Raw genomic sequence first — 21073 nt, forward strand, 5'->3', positions numbered from 1 at the left:
TGAGTATATTCATTTTCTTTTGCTGCCTTCTTAAAAAATTATACTTTAAACCTGGGAATCCAAGAATCAATAATCTAAAGGTTGAATGTACAAACAAGCAAAATATCTTGCCACCCTAAAATTAGCCTTTAGAAAATCTTCTCCTCCCACTTCATAAATGTCTAACTGTAAATGTAAAATACAGTAACAACTCCAACTGAAATGCTAGGAAGAGGGAGGGAGTGGGGAGGATGATTGGCAGAAGGGAGGGCATGAGGTGGGATCTCACATAATGTGCACATTGTGAGGGTGCTTAACACGCCCCCTGGGTGAGGGACTCTTTTACAAATAGAACTTTACCCTGGAAATGAGAACAATGTAACCTAAAAATTTGTACCCTCATATTAATTTGAAATAAAAAATAAATTAAAAAATAAAATGCTAGGCAATGCCATGAAGTGTTATACACAGATAATAGACAGAGAGCTAATGAAGAGTCTTCCACTTTCTTACCACATAGAATAAAGCACCACAGAAGTGGATCTACTTCTTACCACAGCTTTTTTGGCTGGACTTTCCTGTAGGATACTGCTGGAGCTGAGGGGCTTCACCGCTGCAATGACGGCAGGGTGCACCTCCACTGCCTTGTGTTTTGGAGCCAATTTCGGGGATGAAACAACTTTAACCACAGAGGGTTTTACATTCACTTTGGGTTTAGCTACAGAGGACAGAAAATATCTGATTAAAAGCTAGAATAAACTCTCTTTTACGTGGAGGATAACTCAGAATATCAAAAATGTTTTAGTACTAGAAATGCCACAAATAACTTAGGAAAAAACTGAAAATGATCCAAACATAATTTGTAATACAGGTAGGTAGGTACCATGCGGATATACATACTCAAATGACCCCTTACAATGTCCTTTTTTTTTTTTTTTTTGAGACAGAGCCTCAAGCTGTCGCCCTAGGTAGAGTGCTATAGCATCACAGCTCACAGCAACCTCTAGCTCCTGGGCTCAAGCGATTCTCCTGCCTCCGCCTCCCAAGCATATGGGACTACAGGCGCCCGCCACAACGCCTGACTATTTTTTGGTTGCAACAATGGCTATCGTTGTTTGGCGGGCCCAGGCTGGATACGAACCTGCCAGCTCAGGTGTATGTGGCTGGCACCTTAGCCGCTTGAGCCACAGGCGCTGAGCCTACAATGCCTCTTAAATTTGTTTCTGTTCTTCAATTTTCTGTTTCTCTTCTTTAAAACCAGAGGAAATATGTACCATAGAAAGTTTAAGACAAAGCTTTTCAAGTAGTAATTTTTAATTCTGAGAAAGGAACTCTAGTTCTGTCTTTGTATAATAGTATCAGAAATATTACTATCTACCTATTGCTACAAGGCAAATGAAATTCAACCCAATTATTGCCAGGGAGTTATAAAAACTTGGTAATTTTGGTCTCCTTAAGCAAGACATAATTTAAAAAAATCACTCACCTTTACTCCTTTTCTCCAAGGTCTGTGCTACACATTTCACATTTAATATTGAGTCCCCAATCCCTGAAGTTTCTACTTCCACCTTCTGGGATGACTTTGTGGGAAGCCGCTTGGTCAGGTGCCGTGCGACGCCTGGCATAGCAGTGAGCACTGGTTTTTCTGCCACTTGGGTATTGCAAGAGCTTACATCTCCCTGAAGGGGTGTCAAGACTGACTTCTCCTTCTGTATCACTCCCCTCTCCTGCTGTTTCTGCATATGCTTCTCTCTCAAAGTCTCACATCTCTTGACTTGAATTTTAGTGATGTCAACCCCTGCGGTCTCATCTGAAGCCTGTGGATAAATTTAAATGACAGAAGTAAATATAGTAAGTCTAATAACCTACATGATATTTATTTATTTTTCAGACAGAGTCACTCTGTTGCCCAGGCTAGAGTGCAGTGGTGTCATCATAGCTCATTGTAACCTCGAACTCCTGGGCTCAAGCGATTTTCTTGCCTCAGCCTCCTGAGTAGCTGGGACTACAGGCGTGCACTACCACATCCTGCTAATTATAGGAATAGGGTCTCAGTATGTTGCTCAGGCTGGTTTCAAACTCCTAAGCTCAAGTGATTCTCCTGCCTCAGCCTCAGAGTGCTATGATGACACTTGAGCTCAGGAGTTTGAGGTTATGGTGAGCTATGATGACGCCATGCACTGTAGCCTAGGTGACGAAGCAAGACCCTGTCTCCAAAAACCCTAAAACAAAAGTTATAAGTACAGAAAAAGACTGTTTACCTTATGTATCAGTGAAATGTTAAATAGAAATTCACTGTAAGCTAAAACTAAAAAGCACATCTAGCCTTTGTTTATCATGGACAAAAACAACAATGATCTTTCTTTTTTCTTTGAGACAGAGCCCCACCCTGTCACCCTCAGCAGAATGCCTTAGCATCACAGCTCACAGCAACCTCAAACTCCTGGGTTTAAGCAATTCTCTTGCCTCAGCCTCCTAAGTAGCTGGGACTACAGGCGTCCACCACAAAAATAGCTCAGCTATTTTTAGAGACGAGGTCTCGCTCTGGCTCAGGCTGGTCTCGTACCCGTGAGCTCAGGCAATCCACCCACTTTGGTCTCCCAGATGCTGGGATTATAGGTGTGAGCCACCTCGCCTGGCCTAACACCAAATTTAAATTAATTTACCTCTTTAGCTTCTGTTCTAGTAACATTGCTCTGCGAAGCAACTTCACTTCCTTCCTGAAGTTTCTTCTCTTCTTTCATTCCTACAGCGACATTAAAGACATCATTAGGTATTTCACTTAGGCTGCAACTTCATGACAGATGAAGTTAAACAAAACTTTACTGGACAAATAAAATCACAGATAAAGCCTACTGTCTTTATAATGTTGCAAAATGCACATTAAAATAGCAAAGGTCTATATAGTGCTGCTGTAAAGAAACAACTTCATTTAATTCAGTGGTTTTAAAAGTCATTTTAGTAAAGAAAAATTGTTGAAGAACTCCCAGGAAGATCCCCTGGAACACTCCTTTGGAATCTGACTTGGGAAAGTGGCGCTACAGAGGAAGCTTTCTTGTTACCTGCTCTTTTGGTGATTCGGAGCAGCCGCCTTGCTCCTGGGGTGGCCTCCGGCTGGGAGCTAGTGCTGCTCTCAGAGCTCTGCTGCACCCTCAGTGCCTTCTCCAGTTTAATTTCCTCCAGCGTCTTGATGTGCACCTCCTGCATGGACTTCGTTCTACCCGCAGGCTCCTCTGATTGCCCTTTGCTGGCAACTATGGGTGGCAAAACGACTGTTTTTTTAATTTCACTATCAGTCTTTAGTTTGATGCATGTTGCATCTTTTTTGCATTTTTGTTTCTCTACTTCCTGCTGCCGATGTTTTTTTTCAGCCAGCACCTCAGAGAAGGTTTTGATTCGGATAGTGTTTGAACTTCTTGCTCCTGAAGTAGAATCATCGGCTTTTGAAGGTCCTTCTGTCTTGATTTTAGTTTGCAATTCTCCACGTTTTTGACTGGCTCTTTCAAGAAGAATTTCTTCTAATGTCTTCACATGGATCTCATCAACTTTATTGACTCTCTCTGTTTTCATGGAGGGAAAACAAATCATTGACTTGGGAGTCCACCTCTTAATGACTTAAGAGATATCATTTAGGCAGGCAATTAAAATAATAAAAAATGTAACATTAATTTCAATCTCAAATTTAGATTACTGCATATTTCAATCAGTGGCCCTTAAGGAAAACTCTTAGGAGGCAAAAACTGGTAATTTATATTTCTATTCAAAAGCTTATTCTTGAGGAACCTGAAAGCCATTTACTAGTTAGAAAAATCTGTCACCATACAACTTACCAATAAATGCTTCAATAAATGTTTATATAATCAGGTATATAAATGTGCTAGACACTGTCTAGAAATAGCGTGTCTATTAGTGTGTCTATAGTCTAGACACTGTCTAGAAAATAAACAAAATACAATCTTTGTCCACATGTAGTTTTTTTTTAGAGACAGAGTCTCACTTAGTCACCCTTGGTAGAGTGCTGTGGCATCACAGCTCACAGCAACCTCCAGCTCTTGGGCTTAGGTGATTCTCTTGCCTCAGCCTCCTGAGTAGCTGGGACTACAGGTACCCGCCACAACACCTGGCTATTTTTTTTTCTTGTTGCAGTTTGGCCGGGGCTGGGTTTGAACCCACCACCCTTGGTATACGGGACCAGCGCCCTACTCACTAAGCCACAGGCACCTCCTGCCCACATGTAGTTTAAAGTCTAACAGGCCAGGTGTGGTGGCTCATGCCTGTAATCCAAGCACTCTGGAAGACCAAGGCAGGTTATGCTTGAGCTCACAAGTTCGAGACCAGTCTTAGCAAAAAGCGATACCCCGTTTCTACTAAAAATACAAAAAAAAAAACCTGAGGCAAGAGGATCGATTGAGCCCGAGTTGGAGGTTGTTGTGAGTATGATGTCACAGTGGCACTCTACCCAGGGCGACAGCTTGAGACTCTGTCTGGAAAAAAGAAAAAAAATCTAACAGACAGACCAATAATGAAACAATCAACAACAAAGAAAGGCCAGGTACTGTGGCTCATGCCTGTAATCCTAGCACTCTGGGAGGCCAAGGCAAGTGGACTGCCTGAACTTATAGGTTCAAGACCAGCGGAAGCAAGTGCAAGACCCTGTCTCTGAAAAATAGCTGGGCATTGTGGCAGGTGCTTGTTCTCCCAGCTACTTGGGAGCCTGAGGCAAGAGAATCACTTGAGCCCAGGAGTTTGAGGTCGCTGTGAGCTGTGATGCCACAGAACTCCACCAGGGTAGCAAAGTTGATACTCTGTCTCAAGAAACAAACAACAAAAAAAACTGGAATCACCTCATACATATGGATTTCTCTCCTGAAAATAAGTTCCTATAATAAGAAAATAAATGTTTTTTATTTTTATTTATTATTTTTTTATTTTTTATTGTTAAATCATAGCTGTGTGATAAGAAAATAAATTGAAAGAAAAACTTATATAAATCAAAAAGTCAAAAGTAGTACATGTTCTTTTGTAACCCTTCTTCATTTGCTGTAATGCAGTTTGACTTTTCCACATCATTATGTTCAGAATATGACTTTTTATGATAGCATTTAGAATGTAACTATAATCATTTTATATAAACCCTTTTGGCTGGGTATTTAGGTTGTTCCTAATTTTCCATTATTAATGTTACGATGAATATTTATTTTGCCATCTTTAAGTACAAAAATGGAATTCACACCACTGGGTACCTAAAACACTTAGAACACAAACCCTAACCACCGTAGGTAAATAGAGAAAAAGCCAAGACTCTGAAGCAAGGAGAAAAATACCAGTACCTGGTCTTAGTATTTACTTACCAGTTGCCTCTTCATTATTTGGACCAGCTGACATGCCTAATCGCTCTTTCAGAGATTTAGAAACTTGAACTATAAAAAGAAAATTCCAAAAACCAAAAGTTGGACGGAAACTTTTTACAGGTCAATTATCCTTTTCAAAGTTTACAAATTAGACTATACTTCTCTTCTATTCAAATGTTTCTTAAAAGAAATCTCCAATCTTAAAAATCTTTCTTCTTTTTCTTAAAAAAGAAAAATTTTCACAGAACAGATTTATATGAATCATGGATTCCTTAGAGTATTCTGGAAAGCTTAAAGAAAACACCAAACTTTGTCTCTGAAAAACTGTACTACTGAATTAAAAATACTTTGTTACTGTATGTCTTCTAAAATCTTACTGCCATCAAAGGTTTCCCCCAAATCTATTTGAAATACGCTCTTTAGCTATGAAAATCTTCAGTGATTAACAGTCAAAGAGTAACTGCTACTTGCTCTGAGAATCCCAAACAGGAACATCCACTCATCAAAGCTGCTTAGCTGAGGAAAAGTGGAAAGAAGTTTCTTACCTTTAAGACAAGTTAAAACTAAGCACAATGTGAAGGGGGTGAGGGAGAACACCCACCTCCTCTTCAGTAATTAATCCCAGTGATTGATTCACTGCAGTCATACATGGGAGGAAAAAATCCAACACTTGATTTCTTTGTCTCCTTCAACCAACAAAATCATCCTAACTCCCAAATAACTCTTGATTTAGTTCACGCTTCCAAACCAACTTCTAGAACACTAAATTCATGCCACTACCTCCTTTTATCTGGATTATTTTAACAACCTGCTAACTCATCTCCCAGCCAACACATTTGTCCCCTTCTATTCTTTCTCCAATTGCAGGCAGGGTAATGGTTCTTTGACCCTGTTTACCACCTTTCAATGGGTTACTATCTTAAGATAAGCCAAGATTCTCAAACATGGCTTACCAGGCTCTATATTATGATCCAGCCCCTCCTTCTCTAGTCACCATGCTCTTCAGCCCATTGCTATGTTTCAAACATATTCAGTTCCTTGAGCACATCATACTTTCTTAGTTTGCTGCCTTTTTTTTTTTTTTTTTGTAGAGACAGAGTCTCACTTTATGGCCCTCGGTAGAGTGCCGTGGCCTCACCCAGCTCACAGCAACCTCCAACTCCTGGGCTTAAGCGATTCTCTTGCCTCAGCCTCCCGAGTAGCTGGGACTACAGGCACCCGCCACAACGCCCAGCTATTTTTTGGTTGCAGTTCAGCCGGGGCCGGGTTTGAACCCGCCACCCTCGGTATATGGGGCCGGCGCCCTACCGACTGAGCCACAGGCGCCGCCCATTTGCTGCCTTTTCAAGAATTATTCTCTTTGCGTGGAACACAGCGTCCCATGAATATTACAGCTAATTTGTAACGCATGCTTCAAGTCTAAACTTTAACATCACTTCCTCTGTGAACCTTTTCATAGAAGGTAATAACTAACAGGTGCCCTTTTTATTTTATTTTTTTTTCTTTTTGAGACAGAGTCTCACTATGTCACCCTTGGTAGAGTGCTGCAGCATTACACCTCACAGCACCTCAAACTCCTGGGCCCAAGTGATTCTCTTGCCTCAGCTTCCCAAGTAGGTGGGACCACTGTTGTCCACCACAATGCCTGGCTATATTTTTGTTCCAGTTGTCATTGTTTAGCTGGCCCGGGCTGCCTCTGTGCATGTGGCCAGCGCCATAACCACTGTACTATGGGCGCCAGACCACAGGTGCCCTTCTTATCTATTTTTATAGCAACAGGTACTTTTCTTTGTCACAGAAATTTTTTGTTGTTGTTGTTGTTGAGACAGAGTCCCACCCCATGCCCGAGCAGAGTGCAGTGGTAGCTCACTGCAACCTCAGACTCGGCTGCGGGTACCCCGCTGCCTCCAGAAGCCGCTGGGATTACAGGCACTCGCCATGGCGCCTGGCTGGGTTTTTCCATTTTTTTCATGAGTTGGGGTCTCACTGTCACTCAGGCTAGTCTCCCTCCTCAGCCTCCTACAGTGCTGGGATTATAGGCGTGAGCCACCGCACCCGGCTTTGTCACAAAATTTATCACTTGCCATTGTACTGTAAGCTCCTTAGGAATGGGATGGTGTTTTTATTCAATGGGTACTCAGAATTTAGCAGAGTAAGCAATCAAATGTTGAATGAATTATAAAACAGAATAACCTCATTTACCTTAGACAACCCACAGTTATTAACAGACCCAAAAATAAGTGTCAAAACTACATTCACACATACAGTATGAGAACAAAAGTACCTTTCTTTGATGTTTTGTCAGTGTTAGTTTCTGGAGCTTCAACTTTCTTCCCTAGCCTCTGCGCAAGGCTACGTTTTAATGGAGGATCACTCTCACCACCTACAAATAGGGAGAACTTAATTTAACATTTCAGTTCATTCTTCGGTGATGTCAGAAAAGACAAGCAAAGGCCAGTGGTTCACGCCTGTAATCCTAGCACTCTGGGAGGCCGAGGCAGGTGGATTGCTTAAGCTCAGGAGTTCATGACAAGTCTTACCAACAGCAAGACCCCATCTCTAAAGATAGCTGGGCATTGTGGCAGCAACCTTGGGAAGCTGAAGCAAGAGGATCACTTGAGCCCAAGAGTTTGAGGTTGCTGTGAGCTGTGATGCCACAGCATTCTACCAAGGACAACAAAGTGAGACTTACTCAAACAAAAAAAAAAAAAAAAAGAAAAGAAAAGAAAAAAGAAATATAAGCAAAAACAGACAATACAGAATAATTCTAAGTTTTCTGCATTTATATGGTGTTTGTTCACCAGCTTCTTTAGAATTCAGTGTTAGAGAAGGAACAAAAATATCATAAAAAGAAGAGGTAAGGAAAGGAATGAAATAAGAACATTTATTTATTTATTTTTTTTTTGTAGAGACAGTCTCACTGTACCGCCCTCGGGTAGAGTGCCGTGGCGTCACACGGCTCACAGCAACCTCTAACTCTTGGGCTTACGCGATTCTCTTGCCTCAGCCTCCCGAGCAGTTGCGACTACAGGCGCCCGCCAAAACGCCCGGCTATTTTTCTGTTGCAGTTTGGCTGGGGTGGGGTCCGAACCCGCCACTCTCGCCATATGGGGCCGGCACCCTACTCACTGAGCCACAGGCGCTGCCCATAAGAACATTTATTAAATAACTGGCTAAAACTACAAAGGGGGATCATACATTCCGGTTGAAATTAAAGTTGAGAATTAGGAATGTGACAACTCTTCATATAAAAAAAAAAAATCTTAAAGTTCAGCCAATTACTGAATTCATGTTAAATTTACCTGGGATAAGAAAGACAGAAAAAGAATTAAAACAATTTCAAGTTTTCCTGTGTTATGAAGACTCTGCAGGCCACAAAGCCCCTCTCCAATTCTGGATAATAAATCTAAAGTTCTGAAACATTTGGTATCTTATCAAAGTCATGAAGTAATTGACAGAGCCAAGAACGGAATCAAGTTTCTAGACTCTAATTCATCATACTAATATGTTCAATACAAGTTGTTTAAATGCTTTAAGTTTTTAAAAATTGTTTTTCAGGGGCGGTGCCTATGGCTCAATGGAGTAGGGCGCCGGCCCCATATGCCAGAGGTGGCGGGTTCAAACCCATTCCCGGCCAAAAAAAAAAACTGCAAAAAAAAAAAAAAATGTTTTTCAGATCGTTGGACTTAAGTTATATTCTTTTGAGATCTCCTTAAAAACTTCAGAAGACCCTACACAGAGTATGATAATCTCTCTCCTCTCACACATGAAACAAAAAAATTCAGTTTACGGCTTGGTGCCTATAGCACAGTGGTTATGGTGCAAGCCACATACACCCAGGCTGGCAGATTCAAACCCAGCCTAGGCCTGCTAAACAACAATGACAACTGTAACAAAAAATAGCTGGGTGTTGTGACGGACACTGTAGTCCCAGCTATTTGGGAGGCTGAGGCAAGAGAATGGCTTAAGCCTAAGAGTTTGAGGTTGCTGTGAACTGTGACGCCATGGCACTCTACTGAGGGCAACATAGTGAGACTCTGTCTCAAAAAAAAGAAAAAAATCAGTTTACATGTATGCTGATGTTAAACTACCTTATTTCTGTATATATTAACATTTTAATTTTTTTTTTTTTTTTTTTGAGACAAGAGCCTCAAGCTGTCGCCCCTGGGTGCTGTGGCATCACAGTTCACAGCAACCTCCAACTCCTGGGCTCAAGTGATTCTCCTGCCTCCACCTCCCAAGTAGCTGGGACCAGAGGCACCTGCCACAACGCCTGGCTAGTTTTTGGTTGCAGCCACTGTTATCTGGCGGGCCCAGGCTGGATTCGAACCCACCAGTTCAGGTGTATGTGGCTGGTGCCTTAGCTGCTTGAGCCACAGGTGCCGAGCCATTTTTTAAAATTTTTTAATAGGGCAGCGCCCGTAGCAGTTGTTGCAGCACTGACCACATGCACTGAGGGTGGCAGGTTCAAATCCGACCCAGGCCAGCTGAACTCAATGACAACTGCAACGAGAAAAAATAGCCAGGCATTGTGGTGGGTGCCTATAGTCCCAGCTACTTGGAAGGCTGAGGCAAGAGAATCGTGTAAGCCTAAAGAGTTTGAGATTGCCATAAGCTGTGACACCATGGTACTCTACCGAGGGTGACATAAGACGACTTTGTCTCAAAAAAAAATAATAATTAATATTATTTTTCTTAGAGATGGAATCTTGTGTTGCTTAGGCTATATTCAAACTCCTGGGTTGAAAGTAACACTCCCACCCCAGCTTCCTGAGTAGCTGGGACTATAGACTCACCTCAGCATGCTTGGCTTATTTTTTTACCTAAAATTGCCAGATCAGTTTTATCAAAGCTAAAAGTCTTGGTTTGCTCATGGTTGCAGAGGATTAGATGAAACTTTATGTAAAAGCATTTGGACACATAGCAAATCCACAGCAAATATCAGATTTCATTTAGGCATGATTTAATTATCAACTTTTTACATTCGCATTTTCTGACTGACAGCAAACCTGGAACATTAAGCTCAGAATAGTAGTTCTGAAGACAAGGCAGTGAGAGCATCATCAAAGAAAATATAAAATAGAGATAAGGTTTCATTTTTAAGTACATTTAAAACAGTATTGGGAACTAAACCTAATCCTAAGCTCCCTGCTAACTGAAGAGACTCCTCCTAGCCAAGGGGACCCCATAATACCTTAAAACTGAGTTCCCAGCCATGATGGGAGAGGGATAAAATATGAAATTACACATGTACATGCTTTCCCTTTTTCATAAATATTCATGATTCCCCCTATAGCTTGTTGAGTATATATATTTGACCATCCCATTTAGTATAAAATCTTGTTTCTTGCATGGCTTCTGGCTGGGGCTCTGATTTCCATTCTGTTGAAATGACCAGCCAATAGGCTGTTAGCCTTTATGAGAAAGCTCTCATTTTTCCAAAGCATAAACTTCATTTTTTTTTTTAGTTAACAATATGAAAGAAAAAAAAATTTTTTTTGTGAGACAGAGTCTCACTTTGTCACCCTTGGTAGAGTACCATGGCATCATAACTCACAGCAACCTCAAACTCTTGGGCTTAAACGAGTCTCTTGCCTCAGCCTCCCAAGTAGCTGGGACACTGGGACTATAGGCACCTGCCATAAGGCCTGGCTTTTTTTTTTTTTTTTAAAGAGACAAGGTCTTGCTCTGGCTCAGTCTGGTCTCCAACTCCTGATCTCAGGCAATCTACCCACCTCTGCCTCCCACAGTGCTAGGATTATAAGCGTGAGCCACTGTGCCCAGCCCAGAAAAAGTTTTCAAAAGAATTTTTTTTTTTTGAGACATAGTTTCAAGCTGTTGCCCTGTGTAGAGTGCTGTGGCATCAGAGTTCACAGCAACCTCCAACTTGGGCTCATGTGATTCTCTTGTCTCAGTTATTTTTCTATTTTTAGTAGAGATGGGGTCTTGCTTTTGCTCAGGCTGGTCTTGAACTTGTGGCCTATCAGAGTGTTAGGATTACACTCCCTATCTTAATTTAATTATAATACTTTTAATTCCTGTATCTTCAATAAAAGATACAATGTGCACACGAAAAACATTTTCTAAGTGCTTTCAGCCAAGAATACAGAGGGACTGTCAAGATGTCTGTATAAAGAATCTGGTGAAGATATTGGATTAATGCACAAATAAGCAGAAAACACAAGATACAACAAATTTATCTTACCAACTGAAAATTTTCGTTTCCCCAGTCTCTCAGTAAGACTCAATCTAACCAATGGTTCTTCTCCTGAAACGGCAAAAACAGAATTTCTCTACCATTACTAAATTCTTCTATATTCAGAAACTAATGACAGGTATACTAATGACAAAGTATATTCTTTTTTTTTTTGCAGTCTTTCGCTGAGGCTGGGTTTGACTCCGCCACCTCCAGTATATGGGTCTGGCACCCTACTCCTTTGAGCCACAGGCACCACCCTTTTTTTTTAAACACAGAGTCTCACTTTGTCACCCTTGGTAGAGTGCCATGCCATTAACCCAGATCACAGCAAACTCCCACTCCTAGGCTTAGGCGATTCTCTTGCCTCAGCCTCTCAAGTAGCTGGGACTACAGACACCTGCCACAACGCCCAGCTATTTTTTGTTGCAGTTTGGCCGGGGCCGGGTTTGAACCTGCCACCCTCGGTATATGGGGCCAGCGCCCTACCCACTGAGCCACAGGCGCTGCCCCGATAAAGTATATTCTTCTGATATTACTATTAGCCTAACTAGAATGGCTCTTGAAAATCAGGTCTCGGGCAGTGCCTGTGGCTCAAGGAGTAGGGCACTGGCCCCATATGCCAGAGGTGGTGGGTTCAAACCCAGCCCGAGCCAAAAAAAAAGAAAATCAGGTCTCATTGTGGTTATCAAACTTTCAATCAATAAATTCTGTACCTCAATTTCATTTATATTTAAAACTGTGGCTCAGTCTGTAAGGCGCCGGCCCCATACACCGAGGGTGGCGGGTTCAAACCCGGCCCCGGCCAAAACTGCAACCAAAAAATAGCCAGGCGTTGTGGCGGGCGCCTGTAGTCCCAACTGCTTGGGAGGCTGAGGCAAGAGAATCGCTTAAGCCCAGGAGTTGGAGGTTGCTGTGAGCTGTGTGAGGCCATGGCACTCTACCGAGGGCCATAAAGTGAGACTCTGTCTCTACAAAAAAAAATAAAACGTAAAAAAAAAAATAATAATAATAGTTTATTTGAAGAAAGTCTTTTTTAATATAATAAATTGTCAAGGGGGAAGAGTTCATACTCTGTAAAATAATTTTAACAGGCTTATTCTAAGCCAAATTTGAGGACCATGACCAGGAGCTACACTCAAGAAACCTTGAACAAGTGGATTCACAGTGGCGGGGTCATGGTTGGGTTTACACATTTCAGGGAGTCATGAATTACAGATAAAGTCATTAATCAATATGTGGTAGGCATAAATTAGTTTGGCCCCAAAAGGTGGAACATCTCAAAGTGGGGGTCGGTGGGGTACAGGGGACCACCGGTTATAGGTGGTTTTAAAGATATTTTAGCTGACAATTGGCTGAAAAAGTTAGGCTCTGTCTAATAGACCAGGACTCAGTGAAAAGGAATACTGAGTTAATATAAGGGTCTGTTAATCAGAGACACACTACAGGACATCTGTCCAGATTGCAGTGGTTTGGTGTGTCTATTGAGGACCTGCACGTGTGTCTTGCATAGCCTTAGATCTGTTAAAGAGCCACAGAGGACATAAATAAAAAAGAAAAAGAAAATCAGTTCTCATCTTAAGGAAGATGATTGCATTAAAAAATTCCCTATTAATAATAATTTAAACAGTGAAATGCCTAGCCCAAATGGAAGCGATAACACCGTTCTATTAACAGCAGCCAAGCAGAAGGAGATAGATTATTTTCTTAGCCAATTGGTTAGAAAATCCAAGTTATACTTTTGCTTATGCACTCTGATATATTAACTGAAATCAGACTCTACCCTAATGATAGCTCTCCTGTATCTCCCTTTTATCAACCCCCCAGCAAGAAATAAGCTCTTTCTTCTGATTTGTGTAAATTGCATAAACATTTAAATCTATCGATAGCTACAATTTCTTGCTAGGTTTAAAATTAAGTGAAAAGACTTTTACATTTTTCTGTAACTCAAATGTTTCTATTATACTTTTTTTTTGAGACAGAGTCTCACTTTGTTGTCCTCAGTAGAGTGCCGTGGCATTACAGCTCACCACAATCTCCAGCTCTTGGGCTTAGGCGATCCTCTTGTCTTAGCCTCCCGAGTAGCTGGGATTACAGGTACACACCACAACACCCGGCTATTTTTGTTGTTGTTGTTGCAGTATAGCCAGGGCCGGGTTTGAACCTGTATATGGAGTGGGCACCCTACTCACTGAGCCACAGGTGCCGTACTCTATTATACATTTTTTACCCAAAATGGGAGGTCAATAAATTTGCTGAATGGATATAAACAGGATATGTAAATTAAATATACATAAATATGAGGGCTGCTTGAATTACTAATTTCAATCTTTTTCTTTTTTGAGACTGAGTCTCACTTTGTTGCCCTCAGTAAAGTACTGTGGTGTCACAGCTCACAGCAACCTCAAACTCTTGAGCTCAGCCTCCCAAGTAGCTGGGACTACAGGCGGCAGCAATAATGCCTGGCTATTTTTTGGTTGTAGTTGTTATTGTTGTTTTAGCTGGCCTGGGCCAGGTTCAAACACACCATTCTCAGTATATGTGGCCGGTGCCCTGCCGACTGAGCTATAGGCGCCACCCAAGATTGCAATCTTTTAAATAGTAGACTCAAATGCACCAATTTTTCATCCTTATATCCAGCCAAGATACTAAAGTCTTCCTGCAAATTCATCAAAGGTAAAAAATACCCAAGGATTTTGCATTTCCAGTCATATAAAAGTAGAAACCTGGGCGGCACCTGTGGCTCAGTCGGTAGGGCGCCGGCCCCATATGCCGAGGGTGGCGGGTTCAAGCCCGGCCCCAGCCAAACTGCAACCAAGAAATGGCCGGGCGTTGTGGCGGGTGCCTGTGGTCCCAGCTGCTCGGGAGGCTGAGGCAAGAGAGTTGCTTGGGCCCAGAAGTTGGAGGTTGCTGTGGGCTGTGTGAGGCCACGGCACTCTACCGAGGGCCATAAAGTGAGACTCTGTCTCTACAAAAAAAAAAAAAAAAGTAGAAACCTGACTCGGTGCCCCTAGCACAAGTGGTTACAGTGCCAGCCACATGCCCCAAGGCTGGGTTCGAACCTGGCCCTTGGCCAGCTAAACAATGACAACGGCAACAACAAAAAAAGAGCATGGCGTTGTGGCGGGCGCCTGTAGTCCCAGCTACTTGGGAGGCTGAGGCAAGAGAATTGCTTAAGCCCAAAGAGTTTGAGGTTGCTGTAAGCTACCTATGAACGGTGACCAAGTGAGACTGTCTCAAAAAAAAAAAAAAAAAAAAAAAAGAAAACTGACAATTCTAAGATCTACCTATACCTTACCTTGTTTGCTAGACAAAGTTACTGTCCTCACCACAGTCCGGACATTCTCTTTTTCAGGACCTGGAATGGGCTGAGGGTGAAGTAAAAGACTGGAAACTCCTGAAGAACCTTCTGAATAAAGCAAGTCAGAAAATAGCAAATGACTTACAGGAAATAAAGCTATCACAAGACAAAAAAATTTTGTTTTTGTAATCAGTTAAGTGCAATACAGACTGCTATGTAACTGTGAGCCAATCAACCTTTCTATATCTGTGTACCTACAATGAAATTAGGTAGTGGTGGGGGAGGGAGGACGATGCATAAACAAAATAAAAAATTATTTAACTGACTCAGGCACTCAACCTCCTTTTATTTACCAGTAAGGCTAACGTCATTCTGAAGTTAACCTGAGAAGTACAGCAGACATTGGATATGTCAATCCAATCCAACCCTTTCTGTCTAAATTTAATCACCTGCAATACATAACTCCTAAGTTCCCATAGAACAAACTTAATAAGGCGGTTCTTAGAACTGTTTTGTCTCCATTTATACTGTTTCTTTTACACTGTAATTTTTAGGGTTGTAAATACAGGTTAACCAAATTCAGGCAAACTCCAGAAAATAATCCTAACAGCTTTTTGTTTTTTTGAAGACAGAGTCTCACTCTGTTGGCCTGGGTAGAGTGCCATGGAGTCAGCCGAGCTCATAGCAACCTCAAACTCCTGGGCTCAAGCAATCCTGTGTCAGCCTCCCGAGTAGCTGGGACTACAGCTAATTTTTCTATTCTTAATAGAGACAGTGTCTTGCTCTTGTTCAGGCTAGTCTTGAACTCCTGAGCACAAGCTTCCCGCCTTGGCCTCCCAGAGTCTAGGATTTACAGGCGTGAGCCCCTCAGCCTAGCCTCTTCGCAGCACTTAAGGAAGAACTCTTCTACTATAAAATGAAGTTTGTCCTCTCTTAATACAATTCTTATGTTGTGTTCTTTAGGGTTATATTTCTCCAAATATATAGGTTCTTTACTACATGTGCCTAGTTCTGAATAACTGAAACATACCTTAAATGAATTTAAAAAGCAGCCATAGATGTATTCCAAAGTAAGACGCAAGATAAACTAAAGCCATATCCCTAGAGTGCCATAACCACGTCTTCTTTTTCTCTACTATGATATCAATAAGTAAGTTTCCCAGCCCCAAATAATTATTAGAACCTCCTCCTCATAAAAAAGCACCCATGTTAAATAAGACTGTGTTTTACTTTAAAAAGCCATAGAAATCAAAATAATTTTGCTCATTTTGGCTGTTGCTTCCACAACTATCCTTCCTAGGAACAACCACCCACATCAAACTTGTGATGACTTACCACCCTGCTTCTTAGATTTTTCTTTCATTTTCTTTGACTTAATTTCCTCAAGAGTTTTTATTCCAAAATTCAAAGATTCACCTGAAAAAGCCAAATAGAAATCAAATGAGGAACAAGAGCCTTTTCACTTTTGCATTTTATCTGTACAAATTAGGCATTCAAATATCTTTTGAAGGAATAATCAAAAGAAAAGTACGTGTGGGTAGCATTACCTCATACAACTGAAATTTAGGTCCATGATGGTGAACTAAATTTCAAAGGCAGTTAAAATAGTTTGGATACACTCAATAGTGCTGTAAGATTTGATAGTGCCTCTTCTTACCTTGCTTTAAATTGATCCCAGGTTTCCGGACAGAAGTCACTCGTAATCCATTATGAACTTCAGGAGTTGGTTGCAGAGTAGGTGTTTTGGTTTCATCACCTTCCTCAGAAAACTGATCTGTGTGTCAAGATTTAAGGGAAAATCACAATTAAAAATGGGCCGAGGGCAACAATCTTAATTCTGTCCAATTTACACAATTCCATTTATTTACTTGCTCTAAAGAAAGAGCTAAAAATTACCATCATCATCTTCATCATCATCTGCAGCATTAATTACAACTGGTGGATGTGTGGGACTAGGAACGTTTTCAGAACTTTCAACTTTCATAACACTTCGCAGCTGAGGGGAGGGATTAGACTGGACAGACAATTTGTTCTGTTGAACTGTGAGTTGGCTAGCCTTCACTTCCTCTTCTGGTGACTCAGGCACAGTGGGCAACACAGCTAAACATATAAAACAAATTATAAATTAAAAATAGAAGCTATAATCCCAATTCACTAAATAAAAATCCCTGGCTACCTATGAAAAATTCATGCATTTTCCTTATGAGTATTTGTGTCTTTTTACCTAATTTCCCCATTCAGATTTTCAACTCCCAAGGAAGGAAAATGTACTTTTAGCTACTAATTCTTCACTGTACACGAACACTCAAAAGTGGACACTAAAAACATAGATGGCTACATGCCTAGGTTCCTATTGATAAAGTATAAACTTCTAATTTTAATGTTAAATTCTGGGGTTTTGCTTAGTCAATCTCCCACTCCCCCAAAATAAAACCAAAAAACTTGTAAGAAATAACAGCCAGCCGTGGTCGCACACACCCATAATCTCAGGACTTTCGGAGGCTGAGATGGGAAGATCACTTTAGCCCAGGAGTTCTAGACCAGCCTAGGCAACATAGTGAGACCCTGTCTTTACAAAAAAAACAAAATTTAAAAATTATACAGGCATGGCTCGGCGCCTGTAGGTCAGCGGCTCCAGCCACATACACTGGAGCTGGAGGGTTTGAATCCAGCCTGGGCCTGCAAACAATGACAACTACAACCAAAAAATAGCTCAGGAGTTCGAGACCAGCCTGAGCAAGAGTAAGACCCCCATCTCTAATAAAAAGAGAAACTAGCTGGGTGTTGTGGCAGGCACCTATAGTCCAAACTACTTGGGAGGCTGAGGCAAGAGAATTGCTTAAGCCTACGAGTTTGAGGTTGCTGTGAGCTGTGATAACACGGTACTCTACCCAGGGTGACATAGTGAGACTGTTTCAAAAAAAAAAAAAAAAATTATCCAGGCATGGTGGTGTGTGCCTGTAGTCCTAGCTACTCCAGAGCCTGAGGCAGGAGGATTGTTTGAGCTCACATATTCAAAGTTACAGTGCACTATGATCATACCACTGTACTCTTGCCTTGGGCAAAAGCCAAACAAACAAATCCAAAAAGGGAGGGCAGGGCACAGTGGCTCACGCCTGTAATCCTAGCACTCTGGGAGGCCAACGTGGGTGAATTATCGGACCTCACAGGTTCAAGATCAGCCTGAGCCAGAGCAAGACCTCTGTCTCTAAAAAATAGCTGGGCATCGTGGTGGGTGCTGATAGTCCCAGCTACTTAGGAAGCTGAGGCAAGAGAATCGCTTAAGCCCAAGAGTTTGAGGTTGCTGTGAGCTGTGACGCTATAGCACTCTACCAAGCGCAACATAGTGAGACTCTATCTCAAAAAATAATAAATAAATAATAAAATAATAAAAAAGGGAGTAGAGGCTCAGTGCCATAGCTCAGTGAATAGGGCACCAGCCACACATACCAAAGGTGGCAGGTTCGAGTCTGGCCCATGCCTGCTAAACAACGATAACTGCAACCAAAAAAAAGCTGGGCATTATGGCGAGTGCCTGTGGTCCCAGCTACTTGGGAGGCTGAGGCAAAAGAATCATTGTGTCCAAAGAGTTTGAGGCTGTTGTGAGCTGTGACGCCCTGGCACTCTACTGAGGGCAACATAGTGAGACTCTGTCTCAAAAAGAGAGAGAGAAAAAAAAGGGGGAGAACAATACCAGATGAGATGACACTTATTTGAACCAAACCAGAAAGGAGTCTACTTTTTTTCCCTTAAAAAGAGGAAGAAAACATGTAATCATCAAATTGTAATCACATAGGAGATGTGGTTTTTAAATAGCTAATTCCACTCTTAGATCAATTTAAAAGAGACCTTTTGGAGAGTATGAGTTTTATTTTGGATTACAGCCTAGAGCAGGGTTGGCAAACTTTTTCTGTAAAGAGCCAGACAGTTAACATTTTGGGTTTTTCAGGCCAAAGAGTCTCTGTCTCAAATGCCTAACTATAGCAGTAGCATATAATTGGTCATAGAAAACATGTAAACAGACAAGCAAGGCTTCATTCCAACAAAACTTTATTTTACAAAACAAGCACAGGACATCTGTCAACCCCTGACCTAGAGAATCAAATTCCTTTTGAACACCTATATGGTTCTCATAAGAAGATGGAAAATGAGGTTAACTATTATAATTTCAACTGGCATGCCAAGATACACTTGTACACATCACTTAACCTTATAGATCCCTCAACTGAACACAGTAGGTGTTCATTTACTAACAACTTTTCTTTTAAAATTAAACTGATCTCACTTTTGCTTGGAGGTAGGAAAAGGCCATCAACATAACGTCCTCTGTTGTGATGGAAAGCGCAGTTTAGTTTTTGACATCCCATTGGCTGATTTTCCCAATAACAAGGAATTTCACTGCGTTTCTTCTGCAAAAGTGAAAAACATATTGTGTTCAAGTAAAAATTAAGTTAAGATCTGTATTAATCTGATAATTTGTTTTCTGGACAAAGTTTATACAGTATTCATAAATCTGAGGTATCTAAGTATAAGATAATTTTTAGAAAGGACAGAGGTTGCTAAAAGTGACATACTTTAGGCATGATTAAGAAAAAAGTAGTTTATCTGCTATTCTTTCCTGCTTACCCCCATTACGGAATTCCTAAATGTCTACACTTAATTTAAAGAAATAGGGTGATATAGTAGTTAAGATTATAAAATCAGGGCAGCGCCTGTGACTCAGTGGATAGGGCGCTGGGCCCATATACCGAGGGGTGGCGGGTTTGAACCTGGCCCCGGCCAAGGCCAAACTGCAACAAAAAAATAGCTGGGTGTTGTGGCAGGCACCTGTAGTCCCAGCTACTCAGGAGGCTGATGCAAGAGAATTGCCTAAGCCTAGGAATTGGAGGTTGCTGTGAGCTGTGACACCACTGCACTCTACTGACCCAGCAACAAAGTAAGACTGTCTCAAAAAAAAAAAAAAAGGCTTGGCTCCTATAGCTCAGGGGATAGGGTACCAGTCACATATACAGGAGCTGGCGGGTTTGAACCCAGGCCGGGTCTGCCAAACAACAATGACAATTACAACCAAAAAAAAAAAAAAAAAAGCTGGGCGTTGTGGCGGGCACCTGTAGTCCTAGGTGCTTGGGAAGTTGAGGCAAGAGAATTGCTTAAGCCCAAGAGTTAGAGCAGCAGTTCTCAACCTGTGGGTTGCAACTCCTTTGGGTGTTGAATAGCCCTTTCAGAGGAGTCGCCTAAATACATCCTGCATATCAGATATTTACATTATGATTCCTAACAGTAGCAAAATTAGAGTTATGAAGTAGCAACAAAAATAAAAATAATTTTATGGCTGGGGGGGTCACCACAACATGAGGAACTATATTAAAGGGTCATAGCATTAGGAAGGTTGAGAACCACTGAGTTAGAGGTTGCTGTGAGCTGTGATTCTGTCTCAAAAAAAAAAAAAAAGTGTGACTCTGTCTCAATAAAAAAAAAGAGAAGAGGGGTGGCGCCTGTGGCTCAGTGAGTAGGGTGCCAGCCCCGTATGCCGAGGGTGGCGGGTTCAAACCCGGCCCCGGCCAAACTGCAACAAAACAAAACAAAAAAATAGCCAGGTGTTGTGGCGGGCGCCTGTAGTCCCAGCTGCTCAGGAGGCTGAGGCAAGAGAATCACGTAAGCCCAAGAGTCAGAGGTTGCTGTGAGCCGTGTGATGCCACGGCACTCTACCCGAGGGCGGTACAGTGAGACTCTGTCTCTACAAAAAAAAAAAAAAAAGAGAAGAGAGTGACAGGTATGGGAAAAGGGAAGCCTAGACCAAACTATGAGTCAGAATTATCAAAAAGAACTCATGGGCTTGGCGCCTGTGGCTCAAGCAGCTAAGGCACCAGCCACATACACCTGAGCTGGCAGGTTTGAATCCAGCCCAGGCCCGCCGAACAACAATGACAGCTGCAACCAAAAATAGCCAGGTGTTGTGGTGGGCACCTGTAGTACCAGCTACCTGAGAGGCAGAGGCAAGAGAATCGCTTGAGCCCACGAGTTGGAGGTTACTGTGAACTGTGATGCCATGGCAGCACTCTACCCAGGATGACAGCTTAAGGCTCTGTCTCAAAAAAAAAAAAGAACTCATGATTTTTTTTGTTTTGTTTTGGGTTGGCCGGGGCTGGGCTTGAACCTGCCACCTCCAGCATATGGGGCCTGCACCCTACTCCTTTGAGCCACAGGCGCCGCCCAGAACTCATGATTTTTAATACACAGACACAA

The 21073-nt window shown here is 41.8% G+C and overlaps 1 protein-coding gene across 2 annotated transcripts in view; it reads right to left on the bottom strand.

Annotated features, from left to right (window-relative positions):
* ZC3H11A (zinc finger CCCH-type containing 11A) overlaps positions 1-21073 on the bottom strand; it is a 28829-nt gene that overhangs the window by 3219 nt on the left and 4537 nt on the right. For both annotated transcript variants that reach the window (XM_053607683.1, XM_053607684.1), the window contains exons 3-14: positions 19113-19236; positions 16724-16927; positions 16485-16601; positions 16163-16243; positions 14825-14935; positions 11536-11598; positions 7615-7713; positions 5331-5399; positions 3042-3539; positions 2646-2725; positions 1466-1796; positions 534-697 (exon numbers count right to left, since the gene is read on the bottom strand). In XM_053607683.1, the coding sequence (XP_053463658.1) occupies positions 534-697; positions 1466-1796; positions 2646-2725; positions 3042-3539; positions 5331-5399; positions 7615-7713; positions 11536-11598; positions 14825-14935; positions 16163-16243; positions 16485-16601; positions 16724-16927; positions 19113-19236 (1941 nt within the window). The remainder of the gene's footprint in view (positions 1-533; positions 698-1465; positions 1797-2645; positions 2726-3041; positions 3540-5330; positions 5400-7614; positions 7714-11535; positions 11599-14824; positions 14936-16162; positions 16244-16484; positions 16602-16723; positions 16928-19112; positions 19237-21073) is intronic.

Source organism: Nycticebus coucang, chromosome 10 (assembly GCF_027406575.1).
Source record: "Nycticebus coucang isolate mNycCou1 chromosome 10, mNycCou1.pri, whole genome shotgun sequence".
NCBI classification, from domain to species: domain Eukaryota; kingdom Metazoa; phylum Chordata; class Mammalia; order Primates; family Lorisidae; genus Nycticebus; species Nycticebus coucang.